A 25,147-nucleotide genomic window follows, 5' to 3' on the forward strand; every position below is an offset into this window, starting at 1 on the left:
TCTGATGATGCCCGTGAAGGAGGAGCCTTCACTCGATAGTCTTCCGCTAGATTAACTCTGTAATAGGTGTGTTCCCCAGTGATGTAATATCTTGTATTCTTGTAATCTTACGATATATGACTGTGACATCGACTGAAATATGATAATATGATGGAATCAGTTCTTGGTTTTATCATCTTAAAATTTATTCTGTGGATTTTCCCTTCAAGAAAAATTAAGGATGTTTCACCGGGCTTGGGTGCCGCCGCCGTGTCGTACACGAGCACGGGCTCCCCCGCCGTGCCGTACGTGAGAGCGGGCGCCGCTGCCATGCCGGGCACTGAGTGCAGCATCGGAGAGGAGCGCGCGGTGTGAGGACCGCCTGGACGCGGCCGCCGGGCTCGCAGCCTCAGGCTCACCGCCGAGCTTGCGGCCTCGTGGACTTCGTGCGGCTCGCGTGCGGCTCCACGACCGGCTTGGGGGGGGGGGGGAGAAAGAGTTGGGGACACCTGTGAGGACCGGAGATGAGGGAAAAAATAAAATAAATAAAAAAGGGCAGTCCAGCCATTTTATTGTCTTGGTCTATCACTTGAAGTTGTTTTGCGAAACAAGTTTCTAAGACAGCTTTAGCTTAACAAAAAAAAATGCTATTTACGAAACTAAAACCTAAAAAAACAACTTCATTGGTGCACGGGTCGGCAACCCGGCAGCGGCGGCTGGTACTAGAAATTCTGAAGTTTCAGAGTAGAGTACAGCACCTTGGAAGGCTGGAGCCGGATAAATATTCAGACTTAGTTCAGCGCCACTCCATCATCACATTTCACAGTTCAGATATCGCATTCCGATGTCCCAAGCCATGTTTGTCAACGGCTTACTAGAAAAGTATGGCTTTGAGTTGTTCATGAACGTGGGGAATAATGTCAGATTTTTCTTCTCAGACTGTCAGACAACCTCTCTCCCTGTCAGTACTAGCTGCTTCAGTCCAGACAAGTGAATCGAAATTCGAAACTGTGAGGTGTGAGGGAGTATCAAGGATTGCAACAACAGTGGAGAAGAGAAGACTCGTTAATCGAGCTTGTGCCCGTATCAGTCAGTGAGTTAATGTTTCCGATTCATCGTGTTTTATTACTAGTAAGTATTACGCTAGACCGTTAACCTGTTGATAACGGCACACAGGAACAACATAAGCACGTAGAACCACAGCAAGGAAAACTGACGCGACTAACAAAATTTCCTTGCAAATGCTAGTGATAATACCACCACAGCAAAGCAATAGCAGCGGATGTATGGCCACCTATCGGCCAGCGGAGAACCGACATATCCTTGTCGGCTGCCGAGAGACCGATATGCCTATATCGCCTACTGTACCGTACGAGCCAAGCTTCAGCGGACAGGTGGGACCTGTCGGCGTCCCAGAAGCCGATAGGACTTTCAGTTCTTTTAATCAAATGCTACATTTATAATTAATCATTAAAAAATATTATTTAAAAAATTCAAGTTCATTTTGCCTCAACCCCCAACTGTCTCGTCTCCATCCATCCATCCTCGCCCAACTCAAAAAAATTAAAAATCAACTCTTCGAACCATTCAACCTACCTCCCTTTTCTATTTTAAAATAGTTTTAAGTGATATTTCATTTATATATGTTTAGATAAAAGAATCTAATATATACCTGATAAGAGTAGGGTCAAAGCTAAGTCTAATATATTTCATTAATTCAGATAAAAACAAAGATTGTATCTAAATTTTCATCATTTATGCATCCCCTCTAATTCGCTTCGCCTTTGCGACTAGATAATGTTTCTAAACTTTTAAATATTTTTAAAAAATCCTAGAGATAGATTGAGATAAGATGAATAAAAAGACATTTATAACCCGTGAAGATATTTTTACAAAGTTCCAATAATTAGATATGGCTCAAACAGATAGTAAAAAAATATATCCTAAAAAATCTAAAGAGATCCCAAAACTATTCATATCATATTAGAAGGCAATGCGTCCAGCCACGTGTATGTATGGATTGGCCGATGGCTCATGTGACTGCCTGCTGTGACCCTACAACAGTTACGCCCGTGGCGACACATAAGTACCTTGATTTCCTAACGACGATGACTACATGTACATCGACCCACTTGATAAACAACAGTTACGCCGCCTGCAGCATTATACTACTTTTGTTCTACTTGTCGAAGCTTCTACTGATGTCCTTTCCTAATGCTTGTGGTGAACGTGCTAATGAGCTTGTGCAAAGCAAATGAATGATCTCGCATTGCAATGTCAGCTAGGCTGAGCCAGAAACAAACACATAAGCAGTCTGTCACATTTGCTCCGGTTCAGTCCATGGGTGTTCTAGAAAAAAAAGAAACAATTTGATCAGAGTCTGTGGAAGAGCTTTTGCTTGTACAGTTGTCTTTGGGCAGCAGATCCATCAACTTCATTTTCCGTGCCGCTCAGCAGCAGCAGCAGGAGTCAGGCCTTTAAATTCAGGGCCTAAAGTTTCGTGGTGTTACATGAGAGTGTTGCATGGGGTGTTCGGATACTAATAAAAAAACAAATTACAGAATTTATCTGTAAACCGCGAGACGAATTTATTAAGCCTAATTAACCCGTCATTAGCACATGCGATACTGTAGCACCGCATTGCCAAATCGTGGACTAATTAGGCTTAAAAGATTTGTTTCGCAAATTCGTCGCAAACTGTGCAATTAGTTATTTTTTAGTCTATATTTAATACTCAATGCATGTGTCCAAACATTCGATGGGATAGGATGTAAACTTTTGGAGGAGGAACTAAACAAGTCCTCGATATGCTGACTCGTTAATCACCCGTAACTAGAGTAAAACTAACACGTCAACCTCATGAGCAAACAAAACCGCCGACAAATTAAACATGTCAGCTGGAGCGACTCGAATCGTTGATCTGGTTTGGCTTGTGCAAGCTTTTGGTTGGTCGTCAGAGAAAAAAATTATATTGTTGATGCAGGTTAGCGGCTGGGTCACGTCAGTCAGTTTGGTCAATCCGATCAGATAGATCATCCATCGCAACCGCAATCGCAACGCAGCCAGTTTGGTCCTGTATTCAATGTAATCTAGGGAGGGTCGGTGCATATCTGTGATTCATTCTTGCCCCCTAGAGCGTTTAAAGGGCAGGCCGTAAACAATTCTTCCGTTCTTAATATAAAAACGTGTAAATCTTTTGCGTGATTGAGAAAAAAACACATGAATACAAGACCAAAACCCAAAGAGAGAGAAAAAAGAAACTATACGCTGCATTAGATCATCCATCCGCGTTGATTTTTTTGCACGGGTCGGCAACCCGGCGGCGGCGGCTGGTACTAGAAATTCTGAAGATGTTGCGTCAATGTTCAGAGTAGAGTACAGCACCTTGGAAGGCCGTAGCCGGATATATATTCAGACTTAGTTCAGCGCCACTCCATCATCACATTTCACAGTTCAGATATCGCATTCCCATGTCCCAAGCCATGTTTGTCAACGACTTACTAGAAAAGTATGGCTTGAGTTGTTCATGAACGTGGGGAATAGTGTCAGATTTTTGTTCTCAGACTGTCAGACAGCCTCTCTCCTTGTCAGTACCAGCTCCTTCAGTCCACACAACAAGTGAATCGAAATTCGAAACTGTGTGGGAGCACCAAGGATTGCAACAACGGTGGAGAAGAGAAGACTCGTCAATCGAGCTTGTGCCTGTATCAGTCAGTGAGTTAATGTTTCCGATTCATCGTGTTTTATTACTAGTAAGTATTACGCTAGACTGTTAACCTGCTGATAACGGCACACAGGAACAACATAAGCACGTAGAACCACAGCAAGGAAAACCGACGCGACTAACAAAATTTCCTTGCAAATGCTAGTAATAATAGCGCCACACCAAAGCAATAGCAGCGGATGGACATGGACCAAAATCATCATCATCAGCCGCAGCCTCCGCCAATACCTGTATGGCGACCAGTCGACCAGCAGAGAGCCGACATGTCCTTGTGGGCCCCCGAGCGGACGATATGCCAGTATCGACTACTGTGCCGTACGAGCCGAGCTTCGGCGGCTGGCGGGCGGCAGTGGGACCTGTCGGCGTCCCAGGAGCCGATAGGACTTTTGCAGCTCTTTTGATCAAATGCTACATTTCCAATTAATCATTAAACAATGTTATTTAAAAAAATTCAAGTTCATTTTGCCTCAACCCCCAACTGTCTCGTCTCCCTCCATCCTCGTCCAACTCTAAAAAATTAAAAATCAACTCTTCGAACCGTTCAACCTACCTCCATTTTCTATTTTAAAATGGTTTTAAGTGATATTTTATTTATACATATTTAGATAAAAGAATCTAAAATATATCTAAAAAAATCTAGAGAGATCCCAAAACTATTCATACCAGAAGGCAATGCGTCCAGCCACGTGTATGTATGGATTGGCCGAGGGCTCATGTGACTGACTACTGTGACCCTACAACAGTTACGCCCGTGGCGACACATAAGTACCTTGATTTCCTGACGACGTTGACTACATATACATCGACCCACTTGATAAACAACAGTTACGCCGCCTGCACCATTATACTGCTTTTGTTCTACTTGTCGAAGCTTCTACTGATGTCCTTTCCTAATGCTTGTGGTGAACATGCTAATGAGCTTGTGCAAAGCAAATGAATGATCTCGCATTGCAATGTCAGCTAGGCTGAGCCAGAAACAAACACATAAGCAGTCTGTCACATTTGCTCCGGTTCAGTCCATGGGTGTTCTAGAAAAAAAGAAACAATTTGATCAGAGTCTGTGGAAGAGCTTGTGCTTGTCCAGTTGTCTTTGGGCAGCAGATCCATCAACTTCATTTTCCGTGCCGCTCAGCAGCAGCAGCAGCAAGAGTCAGGCCTTTAAATCCAGGGCCTAAAGTTTCGTGGTGTCATATGAGAGCGTCGCATGGGGTGTTCGGATACTAATAAAAAAACAAATTACAGAATCCGTTTAACGTTGCCAAATCGTGGACTAACTAGGCTTTCTTTCTTTCTTTAGTCTTTGTACAAGCAACACAGCATGCAGAAGCATCGTGGGATTTGGTCCATTTAGGCCCCGTTTGGCCGAGCTCCGGCGGCTCCGGCTCCCGCACTGTTCACCGGCCTATCGGCTCACCGGAGCCGTTTTTCTCTCTCCTCCTTTCCTCTCTCATTGATACCACCGGAGCCAAAGAAGCTCGTTTTTCTGGCTCCCGTGGCTCCGGCTCCCGTTAGCATCTATCGGCTCGTGGACGACCGACATGACGCTACAGTGCACGAGCCGGAGCCCGCGGGAGCCTGGCCAAACGGGGCCTTAACATGGGCTGTCTGATCCACCCATTTTTTTTGTTATTGGTTTCATTTTGTAATAAAAATATAATTCCACTCAAAAAAATAAAAATATAAATAAAAGTGAAAAATGGAAGAGAGCTTGTCCCGACTGATCCGTTTGTTTGTTTTCGTCCTAAGTGCCAGTGCTGACGGTGCGAGACGGTGTGGGACCGACGTGCTTGCATTGCATAGTTGCAAGAGTATCTTGGCCTGTGGACGTGCATGGATGACTGACCAAAAACTGAGAGCAAGGGCATGTCTACTGGTCCTAGAAAACCCGGACTTGCAAAGAATAAGAAAAATTGACCACCAGTCGATACCCACGAGATCGACTGAGCATGTGCTGTCCCGACCGTCAAAACACAACATCAAGACGGGACCTGTGTCCGATCCGAACGCTAGCTTCCGGATGCAGCCCGTACATGGAGCGAGCGAAGTGTCAGTGTTTCGTAAACCGGATTAGTAAATTCATATGATTATCGCGCTGCTTTAGTAAGACGATGGTTGTATCTAATAGGCACGAGAATTTATATTGGTTCAGGTCGGGACCCTATGTCCCGTCTCAGAGAAGATCGAGATCGTGTTCCTCGCTTGAATGCTCTGAAGTTCTAACAATGGGGTGTGCAAGAATGGTGAAAGAGGTGGTAGAACCTATTCTAGACGAGGGGCAGCCCGAAGAGAAGCTCCAGGAGACCTGCTGCTATGGATGGAATGATAGAGGATGAAGAATGTGAAGATCTCCCGAGGTGGGTGCCCTGGCTGCCCTTATATAGAGTTCGGGGCCAAGGCTCGTTACAATGAGAAGGTTCCCCCAATCAAAGGGTCGAGAGCCTGAGGGAGGTCCTAGCTAACTTGGCTTGTAAGCTACAACGTCATCTGATGCTTGCCGGGGCGTGGCTATCGTCACGGTCTTGTGGCCACGTCGCGGCAGGGTTTGACGTGGTGCCACTGTGCTGGCCATGGCAGCACTATAGCCATGGTGATAGTTCCCCAACTGTCCTATGCGACGCGACGTCCTTCATGGTCTTTGCCGTTGTCTCCAGGTTCCCCTGGGGAGTCGCACCCGTAGTAGGTAGCCGCCCTGGGTCGTTGTTCACCTGGTCGCTTCGTGGGGCCGAGGGCCACAGCCCCGATCGTTGGGGTAGGGGCACTCCGTAAGTCGGGAAGGTCTCTAGCCGCGAAGATTTCACACGCGGAGTACGTACAATCTGAATTGAAAAGATTCCTCGTCTTTGCTTTGCTTCCCTTCCCGTGGGCTGCCCTGCCGTACTTGTCTAGCCTTTATTTATTATATATGATGGGTGATTATGATGGATGATGATGATGAGTTCATCATCGGATAACCGCTAGAGGATGACACCTGGCCCCCACACAGGCCTGAGACCCAGACGATTCTTATTCGTCATCATACGTACTACAGTATATATCATCACCACTAGAGTATGCCAGTTGCCTGGTCAAAGTAATTATGTCTCTCTACTCCTTCCATTCCTATGTACCGGAGTTTGTGGTGTGGCCGCCACTGTGTACCGGAGGGAACAAGGCCCGCGGTGTTTCGGCCAGAAGCTTGATAGTGAAGACGGCGGGGAGCATCGGGGAGAGGCTCGCTGGAAGGCACGTCGGAGACCCACTTGCGCATGGGGAAGGCCCGAGGCTATCTACGGAGTTACCCGACTAGGAGCTTGGCCCTTGCGAGGGGCTCCAACGAGGACCAGGCGGAAGCTTGCGCGCTTTTCGATACCTCGGTAAAAATACCGGAGTCGTCGACGGGAGTTTGCATATCTCTACCTTGCTCTTTAGCTTCCGCATTTACATTGATTTCTTTACTACGTTTGCGGTAGAGATAGCAACACACTAGCAAAACCATAGTTGCACATCTAGATAATTTATCTATTGCATAGGTTTTGCTAGGGTTTGAAAAAGAGGCTATAGTTTAGAGTTAGAATTTTTAAGTTGCCTAATTCACCCCCCTCTTAGGCGTCACGGTCCCTTCAGTGGGTGCCCTGGCTGCCCTTATATAGAGTTTAGGGCTAGGTCTCATTATAATGAGAAGGTTCCCCCAATTCAAGGGTCGAGAGCCTGAGGGAGGTCCTATCTAACTTGGCTTGTAAGCTACAACATCTTCTGATGCTTGCCCGGGCGTGGCTGTCGTCACGGTCTTGTGGCCACGTCGTGGTAGGATTTGACGTGGTGCCACTGTGCTGGCCATGGCAGCACTATAGCCATGGTGATAGTTCACCAGCTGTCCTATGAGACGCGACGTCCATCATGGTCTTCGTCGTTGTCTCCAGGTTCCCCCAGGGCATCGCACCCGTAATAGGTAGCCGCCCTGGGTCATTGTTCACCTGGTCGCTTCGTGGGGCCGAGGGCCACGACCCCGATCATTGGGGTAGGGGCACTCCTTAAGTCAGGAAGGTCTCTAGGCCGAGACCGTTGTCATAGATCCCATCTCGTAGTGGGTGAGATCGTACGCGCGTCCTATCGGTCCGTATCTGGATGGTGGGTGTCGTACCTGTTGTCGTCGTCGTACGGTATTGCCTTGTTTGTGCGGTATGGTGTTTGGTTGGCGTCTAATCGGACCAAGGTGACTGCTGTCACATAAGTCTTTAGGGGGTCAGTGCAGCGTGCTTGCCTTCGTTAGAACAGGCACGTCGCGTGGGGCTCGACCTCTTCCTGTCTCTCCCAGGGGTCGTGACGGGGAGGAGGTCGTGTATTTGAGCATCACGTGGCCTAATGTTGGAGGAAGGGATCGTGATCACCCCCGGCCTTAGCGCTTGGCCTGCTCTGCTCTATTTTTGTTGGGTCTCGGTTGTTTGGGCCTTTGCTAGCTGCTATGTTGCGGACCATGCGGCCCGCTAACTAATCGGTGTCCTAAGACACCCCAGGGTCATGATCCCGACACCTAGCGTGTCAGGCTTATGAGCGAGCGCACCTGTAGGGGACCCGCATTGCCTCGAACGTCGTCCGCGGCGCTGGTCACTTCCCACGATCATCCCATGTGCAACACCTGATCTACTTTTGAGTCATCCAGATGCAGCAGTTGCAACATACAAAAGAAGACATATGAAACACTTACAAAAACGTCTGAACAACAATTGAATACCATTTCAAACATATGCAATATTCAGATGAAACACTTGCAAAGATACGTATAAAACACCTAAAAACACTTGAAACATATACTTGCAACATGTTTGTATATGCATCATCCAGATCTACTTTTGCAACATTCAGATAAAACACCTGCAATATTCTTCTAGAATTGATAAAACATTTGGAACATACACTTGAAACATACGTGTATAGCCATTAAAACATGTGCAACATTCTGATTTATTTTTGCAACATCCATATGAAACATTTGAAACATACTCCATCCGTTCTAAATTATAAGCCGCTTTGACTTTTTTGGTACATCTATTTTGCTATGTATCTAGATATAATAATTTGTCTAAATACATAGCAAAATAGATGAAAAAAAGTCAAAGCGACTTATAATTTGGAACATAGGAAGTACATCTGAAACAAATAAAATAGTTGAAACATAGGCTTACAACATGTCTGAAAACGCCTAAAACACTTGAAAAACACAACATTTCTGGCGGCCATGGCCTACCTGGTGGGGAACTGCGGTGATGCAAGCCTCCCCTTCCCGCCGACGACACGAGGTGGATGGGGGCACAAACGCAGGCATAGGCCTCCCCTGCCTCCCCTTATGTGATGGGCGAGGTGGATGGGGGCGTGGCGTTAGATGGTGGTGCGGCGCGAGGCACGCTGAGCATCGAGGGAAGGGGTAAGGTGTCTCGTGGGAAGGACCAGCCATGCGGGAGAGACGCCGGAGCAAACGCTTCATGCTAGGGAGGAAGTGGGGAAGAGAGAGCGCCCTGCTGTGGGACCTTGCAGTGGCGTGGTCGGCCGGAGGTGCGGTGCGATGAGGGGCTTGGAGCAGTTGAGGAGGACACCACAGTTTGAGTCGGGAATTTTTCCTTTTTTTAGAAGCTGGTCCGCTGCGTAGGAGGAAGGCAAGACTAGGAGCCACGTCCGACGGGACGGACGCCTGTGGTCGAGCGTTTCCGCATCAAGATATGTGTCATCCAAAACAATAGTGTGGAGCAATGAGTAGAGTGAGCGGCACAAATCTCTGAAACATTTTTCAACAGTGAAGATGGAGCATGCACATGTTGCTATACATTTTCGTCCAAGAGGCAAGATTCACATATCTCCTCTCCCATCACCAGGGACTTTTTTTCCTCGAATACGCAAAGGATTTGCGTATCATTATATTATGTAGAAGAGTTTAAGCAAATGTGCAACGCGCTTCTATCAAGCGTCGAAGGAGGTCGACCTAACACAGCCGTAGCTGGACCATTCTTGTAAAAGAACTCTTGTTTTGATATTACATAAAAGGAAACAACCAATACCGACGCAGCGGTGCGACCTAGGAGGTGGCCTTGCGTCTTTCGCGGCTGTCTGGACGAGCCCTTTCCAACGGCAGGGAAGAGCGTGTTCATCGCCTCGGCATTGGACACGGTCAGGTTGCCGTCGAAGAGCTTGTCAAAGACCTTCAGCTCCGACGCGGATGACGCTGATGACCCTTAGTGTAGCCCATACGCTACATGACTGATCTAGGGGTTTATTGAGATTGTCGATCCTGACAAAATTTATAAATCCATTAGTAAAATATGGTGGCAACTTAAGATGTGTGCCAATGTGCCATATTGATTGCATTCCGCTTCCGAAGACCTTCATCAAATTCTTGCCTGCCTTTTGTTTTAGTTTCCTTCAACATACCTCTTCAAAAAAATGTTTCCTTCAACATACTGCTACGAAGGCCTACCAATGAATATGTGCCGGCTTTTAACTCTCACCCATGTCGGTTTATTTGATTCGGCGCTACGAAGGCAACAAGATATATAGTACTTGTGAGCAGAGTATCAGTGCTGGCTCGGAAAAGAATTTGGATTTGGAGGACAAGTTTGACTTAAAACCGAGGGGGGGGGGGGGGGTTGTAATAATAAGCAAATGTGTCTCTCACCATGTTCGGAAGGCCATAAATAATCATGAATTATTTACTGCTGGCTGATTTAGTGTGAGAGAAAAACACTATTTTTAACTGAAAATTTACGATCGTCTACGAACCCGCGAACAGGCTGATCTATCTCTCAAACTGTGTTGTTGCGTGGCATTGCATGCGTGTTATCTTATCTAGTACAGCGGCAGTACGTCCGGTAGCTTGGATTAGGAGCCATGGATCTGGATTGCTACTGTGCTGCTTAGCGCTCCGTTTATTTAGGCTTGTTTGGTTTATAAACCATATTTTTTCAATCAATAAATAATATTTTTTTTCACACCAAATCAGTCATCAGTATTTTAAGTCACGGCTCGTCAGCCAAACAGGACCCCAGCGAAAAGGGCGTAGCATGTTACACTAGCACTAACAAGAGTAATGAATCCCGGGCCCCCCGTTAATTACCCGTTAATTAATTTACTCCTACCTAAGAAGATCCAGTGCGTTCAGACAAGCCTAGCCGCGATGATTTCACACGCGGAGTACGTACAGTCTGAATCGAAAAGATCCCTCGTCTTTGGATGCGTTTAGTTGGATGGAATTCGGGAATTTAGGTATTGTAGCACTTTCGTTTTTATTTGATAGTTAGTATTCAATCATAAATTAATTAGACTTAAAACGTTTGTCTCGCGATTTCCAATCAAAACTGTGCAATTAGTTTTTTTCGTCTATATTTAATACTCCATACACGTAACGCAAGATTTAATATAATAGATACTGTAGCACTTTTTACGAAAACTTTTTGGACTACACGAGGCCTTTGCTTTGCTTCCCTTCCCGTGGTTCGCCCTGCCGTACTTGTCTAGCCTTTATTTATTATATGACGATGATGATGATGAGTTCATCATCGGATAACCGCTAGAGATGACACCTGGCCCCCACAGAGGCCTGAGACCCAGACGATTCTTCTTCAGCATCATAAGTACTACAGTATATATCATCACCACTAGAGTATGGCCATGTTTAGTTGGCCATTGAATCAGCGCCGCCTGATTTCGTGGCGTTACTGAGCTACAGTAGCGTTTTGTTTTTATTAGGTAATAATTGTCTAATCGTTGGCTAATTAGGCTCAAAACGTTTGTCTCGCAAAGTACAACCAAACTGTACAATTAGTTTTTAATTTCGTCAACGTATAGTACTCCATACATGTATCACAAGTTTGATGTGACGGGGAATCTTCTTTTTGCATAGTGCTAAATTCTAGAATTTGGGTAAGCCCTTATTTAGTTGAGGTGAAAATTGGAATTTAGCTACTGTAGCACTTTCGTTTTTATTTGGCAATTAATATTCAATCATGGACTAATTAGTCTCAAAACGTTCGTCTCCCAATTTACCACCAAACTATGTAATTAATTTTTTTTTCATCTATATTTAATGCTCCATATATACATCGCAAGATTCGATGTGATAAATACTGTAGCACTTTTTTGAACTTCTTTTGGAACTAAACACGGGCTAACTAAACATGGCCTATGCCAGTTGCCTGGTCAAAGTAATTCTGCCATCAAAAGCCGGACGCCGCTGAGCTTTCGCGGCCGCTGACTGTGGCGCCAGCGCCCAGAGGTAAAGGCAAAGCGAGCCTCCAGTCTCCTATACCTGTACTAGCAGTTGCAGTACCAGTAGACTAGCAGTAGCTCTCTCTCTCTCTACTACTTCCATTCCTCGCCTCATTGGCCTGCTTCTCCCTCCCACAGATCTTGGCTCCCTTCTCCTACCTGCAGCAAAAGCACAAGCACTTGCAGCTGCAGGCTGCCAGCCAGCGAGAGCGCGCGCTTCAGGCGGCTTCAGTTCAGTTCGGTCCCGCCAAGAGGCAAGAGGTGCCATTTTTTCATTTTTTTTTACTTCTGCTTAGAATTTTTGCAGTTTGGGGGCGGGAACCCACGCAGCCTGTGCTTTTTCTCAGTTCTTGCCCCTTTCCCTTCCCGCCGTTTCGGTAAATTCTCCCTCTTGTTCACTGTAGCATGCTCTGGGATTCTTCAGTCGGGGTATCCGGGTATGTCAGGGAGAGTGCGCAGAGGGGAAATGTTCTGTCCATTCAGGCTTCAGATTCAGAGAGGTCAAGAAATGTGTAGTTTCCTTGCAATTTTAGGTCGTCTCTTGTTGCCAGTTTGGTTGTGATTCAAGGCCCGTTTCCATCCTGTCGCTAGTTGGTCCGGTCGTCCAGCCGTCCAGGTATTAGTACAGCTGGAGTTCATGGCAGGAGATCTTGCTGCAACTTTGTGAATTTGAGGGTGGACCGGACCGGCTGTGTTAGGTTTAGGATCCTGTCCCAATCCAATCTGATAGCAGCAGCAGCAGGCAGGGCCTTTCCTTCACTTCTCTGCCTGCCTGGTTTCAAGGAGATCAATCAATGATCTCTAACCACCACCCTCCTTACTCCTTCCTGCTGCATCTTGGTAAAAGCAGTGCTCGTGAGCAACTCCTCATCTTTGAGACTTTAACATGTCCCATGTGAAATTCCAGCAATCATGGTCATGGATACCTCAGGTGGCTACTAAATGCACAGATGTTCCGTGGAACCAGTTCCCCAACTGTTTCCTGACCTATCCTTGCCTTGCCTGTTTATTTATTCAGCGGTCAGCGGTTTCGCTGTTCCTTGCAAATGTCAGGAATTCGCAAGCTAAGAGTATGTTTGTAAGCGTACGACATCAGAATTTATTTTTATACCAACTGTCTGCTTCCCCCTCTGATTTTTTTTCTTGTTTTCTTTTTAGAATAAGAATTGTCTAGCCTTATCTTCTCCTCTGATACTGAGGTTAGATCTCCTGTTACTTGCAGTTTCCTCTGGTCTTGGTGTCATTTTCTCGAATCTTCAGAGCCCAGATAGACACCATCTCCTGAAGCAAACAAGCTTCTAAACAAATTGTGTTGTCTGAAGATAATGTAAGTCTCTACCTTCTTATTGACCAAAATATCATTTCTTTAATTCCATTTTCTGTCTCCTGAAAAGACAGGATCACGTTTTCCTCACATGGAATATTTGAGTGCTCACTATCTGACTATTCCTCCATCTTCTGTTTGCTCCAGAAAATACAATAATGCATCAAGACAGTTTCAGATCAGTGGTTTGCAGATCCCTTTCAAAGAGCCTTCCCCCCAGAAGCAAAGATGGCAGCTGTCCTGAAACAGTCCAATGTGCTGTCCCTTGTATTGTCACACTGCAACCTTCGGTTTGTCGGAACTGCCAAGGCCAGGAACAGAGCACATCGCAAAGTTACAGGGAGGAAAGATCCATGTCATTCCATGGGGACTACCTTATGGCGCCCTCGGTATCCAAGCATTTTGCTGAGGACCTCCTAAGAGGCGCCATGGATCTCCAGGAGTCCCTTGTGATGCTTGAGAGATTCCAAGCTGCATCACAGAGCATGAGGCTACCCAACAAGAAGAGAGGACCAGAAACTGGTGAAAAGTCTCCTGAAATAGACACCATAATACGTGAAGTCCTCCTGAGACCAACAAATGCCAAGCAGGTACTACCTGTAAGTGCTAAGGATGGATTAAACAAGCAGTTAAGAAATTCTACTGATCAGTTGAAGAATGTGGTCAAGGATAGTTTCTACAGGAAGAACCACTTGTCGGTGCCCAATAATGAACAGGCTTCTTTGAACCAGTCAGCATGGTACTTGCAGAACAATTATCTCATGTCCAAGCCTACTCAGCAGAAGAAAGTGGTGCCCAGGTCATTGCCATCTTGTGCAGCAGTACAGCCTGGAAAGTCTAAAGGCCCAAGCTTGGTAGCCAAGCTCATGGGTCTTGATGGATTGTCCTCACCGAAAGGTAACTCCACTGTGAAAGACGATAAGATTAAGACAGCGAATTCACCAAGAGCACTGTTTGACATTGAGAGGCCGAAGTCAAAAAGGCTACTGCCACAATTATTCAGAGAGGAGTCTGGTCTTGATACGGAGATGCCTAGGTCAGAAAATCTGCCACCAGAGCAATATAATGTTCAAAAGAATTCTACTAGTTCACAGAAGGGCATCGGCACTTCATATAATACCAGATCGATTAATGAGATTGCATCGATGAAATCAATTCACAGAGAGACAAATGTTGAACAAGCTCGACCAAAATCCCCGAAAGAAATCAAGATAGTCTCTCCTACAAGCAGAAAGAAACAGGCAAATGAGACCACTGAGATCAATAGGAAGACCATGGAGAAACAAAAACCTTATTTAAGTGAAAGAAACAGAGAAGGGAGAAATGTTGCAAAGGCGAAAGCAGGATCAGTATCTCGTAATGCGGAAGTAGTGAAACGGCGTGATCGGAAATCAGCTGTATCAACAAGCAGTCGTACTTGTGATGCAGTGAAACCCAACTTATTGAAACCACCTAATAATTCCAGAGTGAAGAGAGTGTCCATGAGAAAATTTAAAAGCTCCACCATTGATGAAATAGTGGTATGCATCCTTTCTTATGGGTTTACAGCATTGCATGGATATTTTCCATTCAGTATTTGCATATTACACCCCTTTATAGCATGCGAAATAGTCAGTCACAAGCTAAGAAGTTATTGAAACCAAAATTGCCGTTTTGTCCATAGATTCAGAAAATTAAGTAATTGACCTTATTCTTGGCTTTAGAAGTTTTCAGCTAAATCATTAAGACATTAGTTTAGATGAAATCATTCAGACAGTGATGTATGTAAGTTAATATATGTGTATATATATTTTTTTAACGTATTCCCTTGGTCATTCTTTTGCTCATAATGTAGGCTTATGAGATAGAAAGAGAGATCTTTAATGCCCTGGACCAAATTGACGGTCCATCGACAGAACATAGCGCAACACCTAGTGACGAAGGATGCCCAAGTGCTGATTGGGACGAAGAATCTTCTTTTGGCGGTAAGGATCTGCATATTTGCACTCTTCTAAACACATTGTCATCCTGAACCTGAAATATATATTTGTTTCCACCTTTTTTAAAGCTCGACATTTTTGCACTAAACAACCCCTTTCTATTACAGACATCGTGAAAGATTCTGGCGAACCCAATGAAACTTTGCTATCTGCTATCCATGATTACAGAATCAGTTCAGCTGATGGAGATGCTATTCACCCATCAACAGACAGAACCCCAACAAAGGAAGCTGAAATAAAAGATGAGATCAGTTTGCTTCTCCTAAATGATAAATCATTTCTTAGCAGAGCAGCTGAACTCATAGGCATTGATGTGTATGGGGATCTGAATGAACAATGTAGTAGGATTTCCAAGGTTGAACTGAAAAACCATAAGCTCTATTTGGACGCAGCAGGAGAACAACTGGAACTAAAACACTGCCAGCAAAACAGTCTGTGTTACACTGGATTGCAGGGCCAGAAACGCAGATCATCAGCATACTTCTCACTGGAGGAATTGCTGAGAGACATCAGCAATGGGATTAGAAATCTGAAAGGATATTGCAGTGAAGACGGCCGTGGCACCAAAGATAGCCTAGACATGAAGCTGGAGAGGGATCTCAGCTGCACAGATGCATTGATCAATACTGTTTGGGACATGAGCTGGCAAGGTTTGATTTGCATGGAAGAGACAGACTGCTTCGTCAGAGATGCTGGGGAAGACATCCTATCCTTGCTCATTGAGGAAGCTGCTCTGGACATGTGTCTGCACGACTGCACTGACATATAAACATAAAGCAATAAGTTGTTGCCATCGTGAAAATCTAACTTGTAGTTTCAGTTCGAACATCATCGGCACAACTCGTGCTTGTAGTTGCATTTTTGTGTTAGGTTTGAAGTAGATTCCACTGTGTAATCATCGGGGTGGTAGTATAAGAACCGGAGAAGTTATGTCTTCATCACGACATGATTGTAATCTGTGCAAAACTGTGCGGAAATCAAAAGGAAAGAGTCCTGTCCAACCCAGGCCCAGCCGCTGCCCACCCCCGAGTCCTATTGTTTTCTTGGATCCCCAGCACACGGAGGCACTCTCCAAGGCTGCTAGACCGGCCCAAGGCTCAGGCGGCGGCGGCGATGCTGGGCGAGTGACGGAGGTGGCAGCCGTGGTGGCTGTGGCTGCAGCGCATGGAGGTACGGAGGCACATCTCTGAACTGTCCGACTGGAGGACAGGTGCTAGCGCTTCGAGGTGATGGCGTTCCATGTCAACATCGACATCCAGCCATCCAGGTATATATCCTGCCGTTGATTCATCGTCCTCGATCCATTTTGGTTGGTGATCCTGGCTGACGACGAGTAGTAGTTAGTTTACTCTGGGAGATTTACTCAATGATTGCTCTAGGCTAATGACTGAATCTTTATTTCGCTTCAGATATTATTGCTGGTAGTAAGCAGCATAGAATTTTTCATGCTTTGTATAGCCGTGATTCCAGGTAAACGATACTTTGTAGCTGTGATTCCCTTGCTTGTCCTTGCCAAAAAATTGACAACTCAGGAGCGCATTTGAAGCAGGCATTGGTTGATCAACAGCGAGGTCAATCTTCTTTGTGATGGGCTTAACTATTCATCATTCTTGTTTCTGCATGATATTTCAGCTAAAGCTCACTTCTTTCTTTTCAGTGGGCTTACCCAACAGAGAAGGTTTGGAAAACCTAACAACTGCTGCTAAGGTCAGGATACAGGATTCTCTTGGAAACCTGCAGTACAGATGTATGATTGAAGCATAAAGGATGTTTATCACCACAAGTGCCTGGTGGTCTCTTATCGGATTATCCACACGACTACCAAATAAGCCTAGAGAAGGAGTGCCTCTCCTTTGATTAGTGTTCAGTTGTAAAACAGTTGGGACCCACCGTCAGGAGTTGGTGATGGATAATCTAGTGAATGGTAGATCAATATGTAATATATGAGATATTTGTAACATGATGTACCCTTTTTGAGATTGTTCTGATCAGTGACGAATTATGGATGTTTTCTAGAAAAAACAGAGATTGGTGTGAAATGAAATGGATGTTCTATATTTTCCTGAAGTACATGTGTTTCATATGATTTGGATGTATAAGTCTCTTGGAAAAATTTAAAATGCATTTCAGTATACATTTGGTTCATAACAAATAATTCAGAGCCGGTGACCATCAGTTGGAGCCGCTAGCATGAAGACGGAATTCGAATAGTTGCAGAAATTTAGGAGTGGTACTCGTTTTCTGATCCCAACAGTCGGACGAGCTAACTGCTGGATGGATAAGCAAGTTTTGGGCATTTTAAGGTGGATTAATTCCTAACACCATATGGACTGCTCTCCACAAAAATATGACATGTGAGCATTCAAAGAAAAGATGTTGGATGGTTTCAGGTTTGTTAAAAAAACAGCAGGCCTATCTCCATTCCAATTCCTCTTTGCCAAGTTATCCTTAGTGAGAATAACCCCTCTTTTAGAGAACCAAATACAGATTTAATCTTCAAAGAGATCTTAAGCCACCAAACTACTTGTGATACTTTTAAGTCATTACAGATTAGGTAGCTGTACATCGAGTTAAATGTGAATAAACCCGTTTTATGTAAACTCCAAACAAAACTATCGTTACTCTGTTGCATGCTAATATTAGCCATCCTTGCTACTAGGTGGTTCCATTCTAATACTCTCTCCGTTCCAAATTATAAGACGTTTTGGTATTTCTAGATACATAGTTTTTATTATGTATCTAGACATAACTTATATCCAGGTACGTAGCAAAAGCAATGAATCTGAAAATGCTAAAACGTCTTATAATTTGGAACGGAGGGAGTAGCTTGTTTCCCACTAATGCCCTCCTAACATCAACATTAAGTGGAGCTCAACTTAAATCCGCAACCTTTGCTTGTTTCCTACGAACAATGTTAAATAAAGTTGGATATTGGAATTTGAGCGGTTGGTTCCCTAACTAGGTATCTTCCTTAGAGCCTAATCTAGTTACCATCCTCTAACCTGAAAGTTCCCAAATTCATGAAAATTTCTTTTACACTCATGAGACTCATCCAAAAATGAGTCTCCTGCTTTTTTCTCTACCTATGACAGAGTGTTATCTTTAATATATTTGTTCCTCAATAAGTTCTGCCAAATACCGCGTTCATTGCTTAATTTTAAAAAGTCACTTTCTCGAGAGACAACTTATTTTGTAAATCCAGATTCATAATATCTGGTTAAACCCCCTTATTCTTTGGGTTCGCATAATAGACGCCATCAGACTAGTCCATATTTGTTTTTTTTATTGTTATTTTGCTAAAAAAAATCTTGATCTGTAATACTCTATCTTCTTCAAAACACCTCTAGGGATCTCAAAGAAAGAAAGCATAAACATCGGAAGGCTTGACAACACTGAATTAATCAGTACCAGTCTACCTTCAATTGATAAATGCTTGTCTTTCCAAATGCCGAGTCTTTTTTGTATTCGTTCTTCTACTTTTTTCGGTCTTTGTTATTTAGCTTTCGATAGATGATTGGGAGATCAAGGTATCGGAAAGAAAAAGTGCCTAACTTGCAGCCAGGTGTCATAATTGTATACGCTAGTGGGCTGTTGATGTGGTGAGATAGGATTCTAGTGGAGTTTAGTATTATAAGAGAATATAGATATAGCTAGACGTACAACAACTATTCCATTACAATCAGTGACGGACCTAGGTATGCGCAGCAAAAAAAAAAATTCTTATGTAATTCGGTAAACCAAAAAAATTTCTTATGCAACTTTTTTTTACATTGAAATTTTCTACCTATTTCTATGACTGGTGGACCCCAAGGTATGCGGTGGCTCACCCTGCATACTCTGTAGGTCCGTCCCTGATTACAATGGCCATCAACATGTGTTCGGAGCTTACCTTGCTCGGTTGAAATATCTATAAGCTGCGATGCTTGGTCAAGTTCAATTCCATGGGAGAGACAACACAAAGTATCAAAACAAAATTAGCAAAATAGTAATAACTGAAAAAAAAAATACCAGGGATGACGACGTGAAGAGAAAAGCTCAGTTGTGAGGCGGGCTACACGCCAAGGAGAAAAGCAAGAGGAGACTTTTGGTTAGCTCGTGACCTTGACTGTTTTTATATAAACCAAGCGAGCATACGGCGTACTAGTGGATCTATTGGGTGCAGATTTGATACGCCATGACGACTTGGAATTGCTACGTGGTAGGAGTACTTGCTACCTCTACTTTATTTATATAATGCTGCTACTAGTGCTGGCTGGAGTGCTGTGAAAAAGGAGCGGTCGCTACGCCGCGGTTAAAAGCTTAGGCCAGCTCCACAGCCCTACTCGTTCATCTGATAACGGGCCGTGTAGAAAGCTAGTCGATTATCACTACGCGTTTCGCGACAGAGGTAAGCCGATCAGGCAAGATCTGACTCTGAGAAGTCTTTCCAGCAATTTCTTTTTTGCGATTTTATTAAGTATAATTATTTAAAAATGGATGCGACTCCACGTATTATAAACAGAAAAGAGGATAAAAGTTGACCTATGTGGCACATTCAGGTTTATATTTTATCAGTAGTCTGCAGACTCTTCAAACTTGAGATGATGTGTAATAATGTGTTATTCTGACCACTACCGAGGCTCCGTTCCAGCGTTCCACCCTTCTCCCATCCCATGACCTTCAATCAAAGCTTGGACTCGATATTTCTTCCGTGGGAACGTCTGGCAGGTAGGTTCAAATCTTCCCACTGTGGATCATCAATTCTGGAGAAATATTGTTCAACAGCCTCGCCATGCACTTGTTCCAACCTTGGAGGCATCCACTGCAAGGACCCCCCCAAAAGACCACCAGAATACAAAGGTGAATGTAAGACAATTAAGATGTCAGCACCAGATTCCGATCAATGTGCTAAATAGGAAACTATCCAGACCTTTGGGTTTCGATCTTTATCTATCAATATAGCCCTGCATCCCTGCAACAGGAATCAGATGTTAGGCATAGAGACCTTGCCACGATGATATAGAGATCTTGAATGAAAATAAACAGTGTCAAAGGTGTTGCTATTTACCTCAAAGAAGTCTCTGCTGAAGTCACCGCGCATGACATGGCAAACCATTCTATATTCCCGCTGCAAGCACTCCCCAACAGTTTGTGTCCTCCCTTCTCTTATCTGAAATCCGAGTTAGAGAACAAACAACGAAAAAACTACATTCCTGTGGACACAACTGAGGCAGTAGACTAATAGTATAGAAATGATGTGGTTTCTGAGAGATACCGATCTCAGAGAGATTTTCAGACTGGTAGGAGAAGCCTTTTTCAAGGACTGGATTGTCGTAGCAACCCATTCATCTGCCAAATTTGAGGCCTCTAGTTCCTGACATAACAGATATTAATTAATTTTGCAGGATAGAACAGGTGAACCCACAAAATGCTGCAGTTAACTGTAATAACAAACTCACAAGAGCAGATATAATTTCTTCAACTGTCCTTTTGGAAAAGCATTTGTTGATGATTTCCAACCTGGGGGAGTGCCAGAGAATCAATTAGCGAAACTATGAATCAAAGCATGTTTCAGTCATCCAATCATAAACACTCTTTACCTATTCAAAGAGCTGCTTTCTTTCAGTGATGGCTGTTGAGCAAATTGATCGATGATACCACACACTGCAAAGGTATTGGAAGTATCCACCTTTTTAAGTGATTCTTCCAGCAATAGCAGCCTCTGAGGAACAAAGTATTTACTATGAGTTATTAGACTAGCACATACACAACCTTAACAATGTAGGCCAACAAAAACTGAAAGCATGCAAATGATATATCAATATGGTCAGGACTTGTGTAGCATGTTCCAAACAATAATAACCAAAGATGTGACAGAAAACATCATAACTGAAAGCAATAGGTGACAGCTATATTGATTGGTTTTTGTTCCAAGAATGTATAGAAAAGGTTGTTTGGCGATGCACTTGGTCACAACAACAACAACAACAACAAAGCCTTTAAGTCCCAAACAAGTTGGGGTAGGCTAGAGTTGAAACCCATCAGAAGCAATCAAGGTTCAGGCACGTGAATAGCTGTCTCCCAAACAAGTTGGCGATGCACTTGGTCAAAAAAAAAAAGTTATATAAGTGAACCTACATTTGACTGGACAAAATGAGTTGCCAGACCACATGCAAGCATTTCCCCACCATCCAATCTGGCACCAGCAAGAGCAACATACTCTCCTGGAGAAAAGAACATGAAAATAGTTTAGTGAACAGTATCTCCTAAGATATCTTTGCCATCAACTAAAAGGCCCACACGCGGTACAACTAATATAAGTTATAAGTGAACCTACATTTGGTCACTCTTCATTTCTTTATATGATTATATCTCCACAATGTACATGATTATATCCCCACAATCACTATCGCTCTCGCTCAAAAAAACAATCACTATTGCACATGAAGCACTATTGCTAAAAAACAATAGATCATTTGCACATGAAGCACCATTGCTAAAAATCAATTAAGTACACGGTATTTTGAAAACTTCAAAGGAAAAATTGAGGATGCATAATATTTCAGGACTGTGAATAATATCCAACGATATTGCATAGATGGAAATGACATGGCAACATGTACTTCGACTGAATATAAAGAAAAAGTAGAGACATATAAGATAACCATAGAACCCAGGAAGCCGGGACAGAAAATATGAGGCCCCTATATCTGGAAAGAGACCCAGAGCTGTTTCTGGCATTGCAAAAACCTGCATGAATAGTCGAAATGTAAATGATATAGATTTTGGCACTTGAAGGAATCCTGAATCTCCAATAAAAAACAAGAAAGATTCTCCATATTCCAAATGAGAAGAACTACTAGCACCAATCAAGCTCACAAAAAGGATAGTTTGTACCATAAGTCCATAACTGAAACCTATTCTCAAAAACATTCAGGCCTGATATCCGTCATAAATGGCAGTGAAAAGTTGTGCTAGGTAATGACACAAATCCAGCATGTGGATGCATTGTTCTTCAACCCTAAAGCAGCAATATGGGTATGTTCTGTTCAAATGTTGTTACTTCTATCTTTTCAAGTTTTATTTATGATGTCCTGATAAATATATTGAAAGGCAGTGCACCTGCCATGTTTACCCAACAAGAAAGCTAGCTTCTAGAACTATGTAACATTTTTGCACTGTCATACAATACTAGCACATATTAAAAAAAAAAGAGTGCACCTACAATTCCCTAGTAAATTATATAAGAGGGTAAGCTCAAATAACATATCTCACTATCTCAGTCACAACACAATTACAGTTCTCACTTGGAAAGAGCCACACTTGACACCGCAATTCTAGATTGTTACAGCATGGGACAACATTCAGCAGTACTTAAAAAAGCAGATCTCAAGCTGCATCATGACATGCAAAGTTTTTTGTGCTTCCCAACTACAGTCCATCTTGAATTGATAAGTAAAAAGTAACAGCCTTAGCCCTTACTAAATTGCACTTGATTTCGGTTTGTAGCATATACCGTGTTATCAGTGGCAACTCGAAACCTTCCATGTAAAGAAACACCAGCACCTCCACCCATGACAATTCCAGTAAGAAGAGAAACCTACAGTTAAATTGTTTAGCCTTTAGGGGCAAGGAACACAGAAGTGAATAATTACAATTAACCACAATGAAGGGATGAAGCTCACCTGAGGTTTGGTATAAGTTGCAATTATGTAATTCAACAAAAATTCATTACGGAAGAAATCAGCACCATATTTCCAGCTGTCTGATTTAAGAATTAAACACATAGCAGAGTCAGCAAGCAATAAGGAAGAAAGCGAGGCCCATATTCTACATGTAACATGGGTATTAAGTCAGGTAACAGAAGATGACGCAAAATATGTAAGAAATCAGCTTTGGATGTTAGATACCACAGAGACAAGGTAAAGCTGTAAGTACCTTTATGTATAGATCGGACAACTGCAGCAACATCACCTCCAGCACAAAATGCTCTTCCTTTACCCTGAAAACAAGTGATGATTGAATACAAAACAAACAATAAGATCAACAGAAGGCATCAAGGCAATGACACGGTAGTGGTTATCATATCAATCAAATAGAGCTAAAAGGAGGAAATTAGAAACAAACTAAACCAAAGGAACAAAAAACAGCAAGTAGAAGTAAGCTCTGTAGCAATTTTTTTAGATAATGGAATAGTAACATCCCAGCCTCCACATCAAGTGATGTTTTAGCAAGTGCGAAGGTATTCTATGAAGTGAAGAGACTTAGATCAACACGATACAAGCAGTTACATTACATTGACAAATATTGTTCCCTTCCTTTTGTAAGCCTTAGCATGGCAACAAACATCATTGGCACCTGATACATGCTTCGAATTGGAACATACTAAAGTGCTTCAGAACAGAATAACCACCTCAAACTCTCTATATTATTGATTTTGAGAATAATGCGTGTAACTCATGTTCCAAATCACTGCCTTGCTACTTGGTAATTTCTACTGGAACAAACGCACACTAATAGATGGCACCGGAAGATTCAAACGGGTGACCTCAAAGTAGATGATCAGAAAACAAGACAGAGACATCTAAAATCCAAGTTAGACCACGTCAACGACAGTAGAGACACAGTGGCATCAGATACCTTCATAATCAACAATTTAACTCCATCGTCTTTCTCATAAGCAGTGAAACACCGCAAGAGTCCCATAATCTGCCACATGAAAGAACAATCATCCTGCAACCACTATTCTAAAAGTAATTCTGGGTACTGTAATACTAGTGAACTCTTAACATACCATGGCCGAGGAGAGTGCATTTAGCTGCTTTGGCCTATTCAATATCAGTGTCCTTGTAAAGCCATTCACTTCTACTAAAATCTGGAAAATAGAGGATATGCAAAAAAAAAAAAAAATGCTTTCAGTTCTGGTTTAAACAACCATCAAATGGTTTCTACAGCAAGTTGAGCTGAGCACAATTGTGCAATACAGAAAGCAGAAATGATACAGATCACAAGCAGGGGCGGATCTAGTAAAGGGACATGGGTGTACATGTGTACACCCAATAATTTTTGCAAAAAGTTAGAAGTTAGTAGGAATCAAATAGTCAAATAGCTTGAGGTTAGAGTTTGAGAACTCGGTTTCGCACAATAGAGAGGAAAGAGAAAAGGGGTGGGAATACCTGGTGGGCGCTCATCGCCGGCGAAGAGGTAGGCAAAGGCCTCACCACCTGGGGTAGGGTGGCGGCGGCGGTAGCCCACCCAGTCGTCGCCAGAGAGGGAGGGAGGGAGGGAGAGAGAGAGCGCACGCGGTGTCGGCAGCGAACGGAAGAAGGAACGCGAGGAGGGAGAGCGACGGAGGTGGACGAAGGTTGGGATGGAGAAGTTTCTTTTTAATTTGCTACTCCACCGTATTTTGTTATGTTTTCACCGTGTGCCATTAAAAAAATTTATAATTACGCATAAGTTATTAAAAAAGTTAAGCTTCCACAAATACCATCGTTCTAAACTTTTTTTCTCTCCAAGTCATTCCGTCTATATTCTGTTTGATTTTTACCGTTTGACAGCCTTTACATGTGGACTCGGTCCAAAATACCCTTCTCTTGTCCTGTCATCTTGCTTCTTTCTCTTTCTAGCCCTGTTCGGCTTACTCAGAAACTGGCTGGTTTTTTTAGTCGGAATAGTATTTTTTCTCACAACAATTCAGCCAAAACAGTGTTTTTCAGCCAGTTTCAGCCAAGTTTCAGCAAGCCGAACGGGAGGCCAAACTATCAGCGACCCAGCTCCACCTTCCTCCTCACCGTGCGCCAGCCTCGCGCCGCGCCGACGCTGGGGTGGAGCTCGCTCGCCCGCGCCCGCGCTAGCGCTCGCGGCGGCCGGGGCGGAGCTGCCCTCCACGCGCACCCGTGGCGGCTGGGGCGGAGCTCCGCCCTGAGC

At 43.7% G+C, this 25,147-nt stretch overlaps 2 protein-coding genes across 4 annotated transcripts; one reads left to right on the plus strand and one right to left on the minus strand.

Moving 5' to 3' along the window:
• The first annotated feature begins 11,974 nt into the window (after positions 1-11,974).
• LOC136461496 (uncharacterized) lies at positions 11,975-16,176 on the plus strand. 3 transcript variants are annotated; one of them, XM_066460761.1, is made up of 5 exons: positions 11,975-12,196; positions 13,158-13,262; positions 13,407-14,779; positions 15,094-15,223; positions 15,346-16,176. In XM_066460761.1, exons 3-5 carry the CDS (start codon positions 13,418-13,420, stop codon positions 16,005-16,007), a joined length of 2,154 nt encoding a protein of 717 aa, XP_066316858.1. In that variant the 5' UTR covers positions 11,975-12,196; positions 13,158-13,262; positions 13,407-13,417; the 3' UTR covers positions 16,008-16,176. The 3 variants fall into 3 exon arrangements, with proteins under 3 accessions (XP_066316858.1, XP_066316859.1, XP_066316860.1); XM_066460762.1 differs by having other exon boundaries at positions 11,975-12,189; XM_066460763.1 differs by lacking the exon at positions 11,975-12,196 and adding an exon at positions 12,221-13,005.
• Positions 16,177-19,661: 3,485 nt separating this feature from the next.
• Positions 19,662-24,597, minus strand: LOC136457397 (3-hydroxyisobutyryl-CoA hydrolase 1-like). The gene is made up of 14 exons (XM_066457427.1): positions 24,394-24,597; positions 24,012-24,092; positions 23,858-23,926; positions 23,156-23,219; positions 22,903-22,982; positions 22,734-22,817; positions 21,883-21,967; positions 21,356-21,441; positions 20,818-20,939; positions 20,677-20,737; positions 20,493-20,591; positions 20,286-20,387; positions 20,148-20,189; positions 19,662-20,039 (listed from the first exon to the last, which is right to left on the minus strand). The coding sequence occupies exons 1-14, from the start codon at positions 24,406-24,408 to the stop codon at positions 19,902-19,904; spliced, it is 1,128 nt and encodes a 375-aa protein (XP_066313524.1). The 5' UTR covers positions 24,409-24,597; the 3' UTR covers positions 19,662-19,901.
• Positions 24,598-25,147: the final 550 nt, after the last annotated feature.

Source organism: Miscanthus floridulus, chromosome 6 (genome assembly GCF_019320115.1).
Source record: "Miscanthus floridulus cultivar M001 chromosome 6, ASM1932011v1, whole genome shotgun sequence".
Lineage (NCBI taxonomy): Eukaryota > Viridiplantae > Streptophyta > Magnoliopsida > Poales > Poaceae > Miscanthus > Miscanthus floridulus.

Coding starts and splice junctions, on each gene's coding strand:
- LOC136461496 (XM_066460761.1), top strand. CDS start 13,418: ATGCATCAAGACAGTTTCAGATCAGTGGTTTGCAGATCCCTTTCAAAG. Junction 14,780..15,093: donor CCACCATTGATGAAATAGTG/GTATGCATCCTT, acceptor CTCATAATGTAG/GCTTATGAGATAGAAAGAGA. Junction 15,224..15,345: donor CGAAGAATCTTCTTTTGGCG/GTAAGGATCTGC, acceptor TTTCTATTACAG/ACATCGTGAAAGATTCTGGC.
- LOC136457397 (XM_066457427.1), bottom strand. Junction 22,818..22,902: donor CAACTTATACCAAACCTCAG/GTGAGCTTCATC, acceptor ATTTAACTGTAG/GTTTCTCTTCTTACTGGAAT. Junction 20,190..20,285: donor TCAGCAGAGACTTCTTTGAG/GTAAATAGCAAC, acceptor TTCCTGTTGCAG/GGATGCAGGGCTATATTGAT.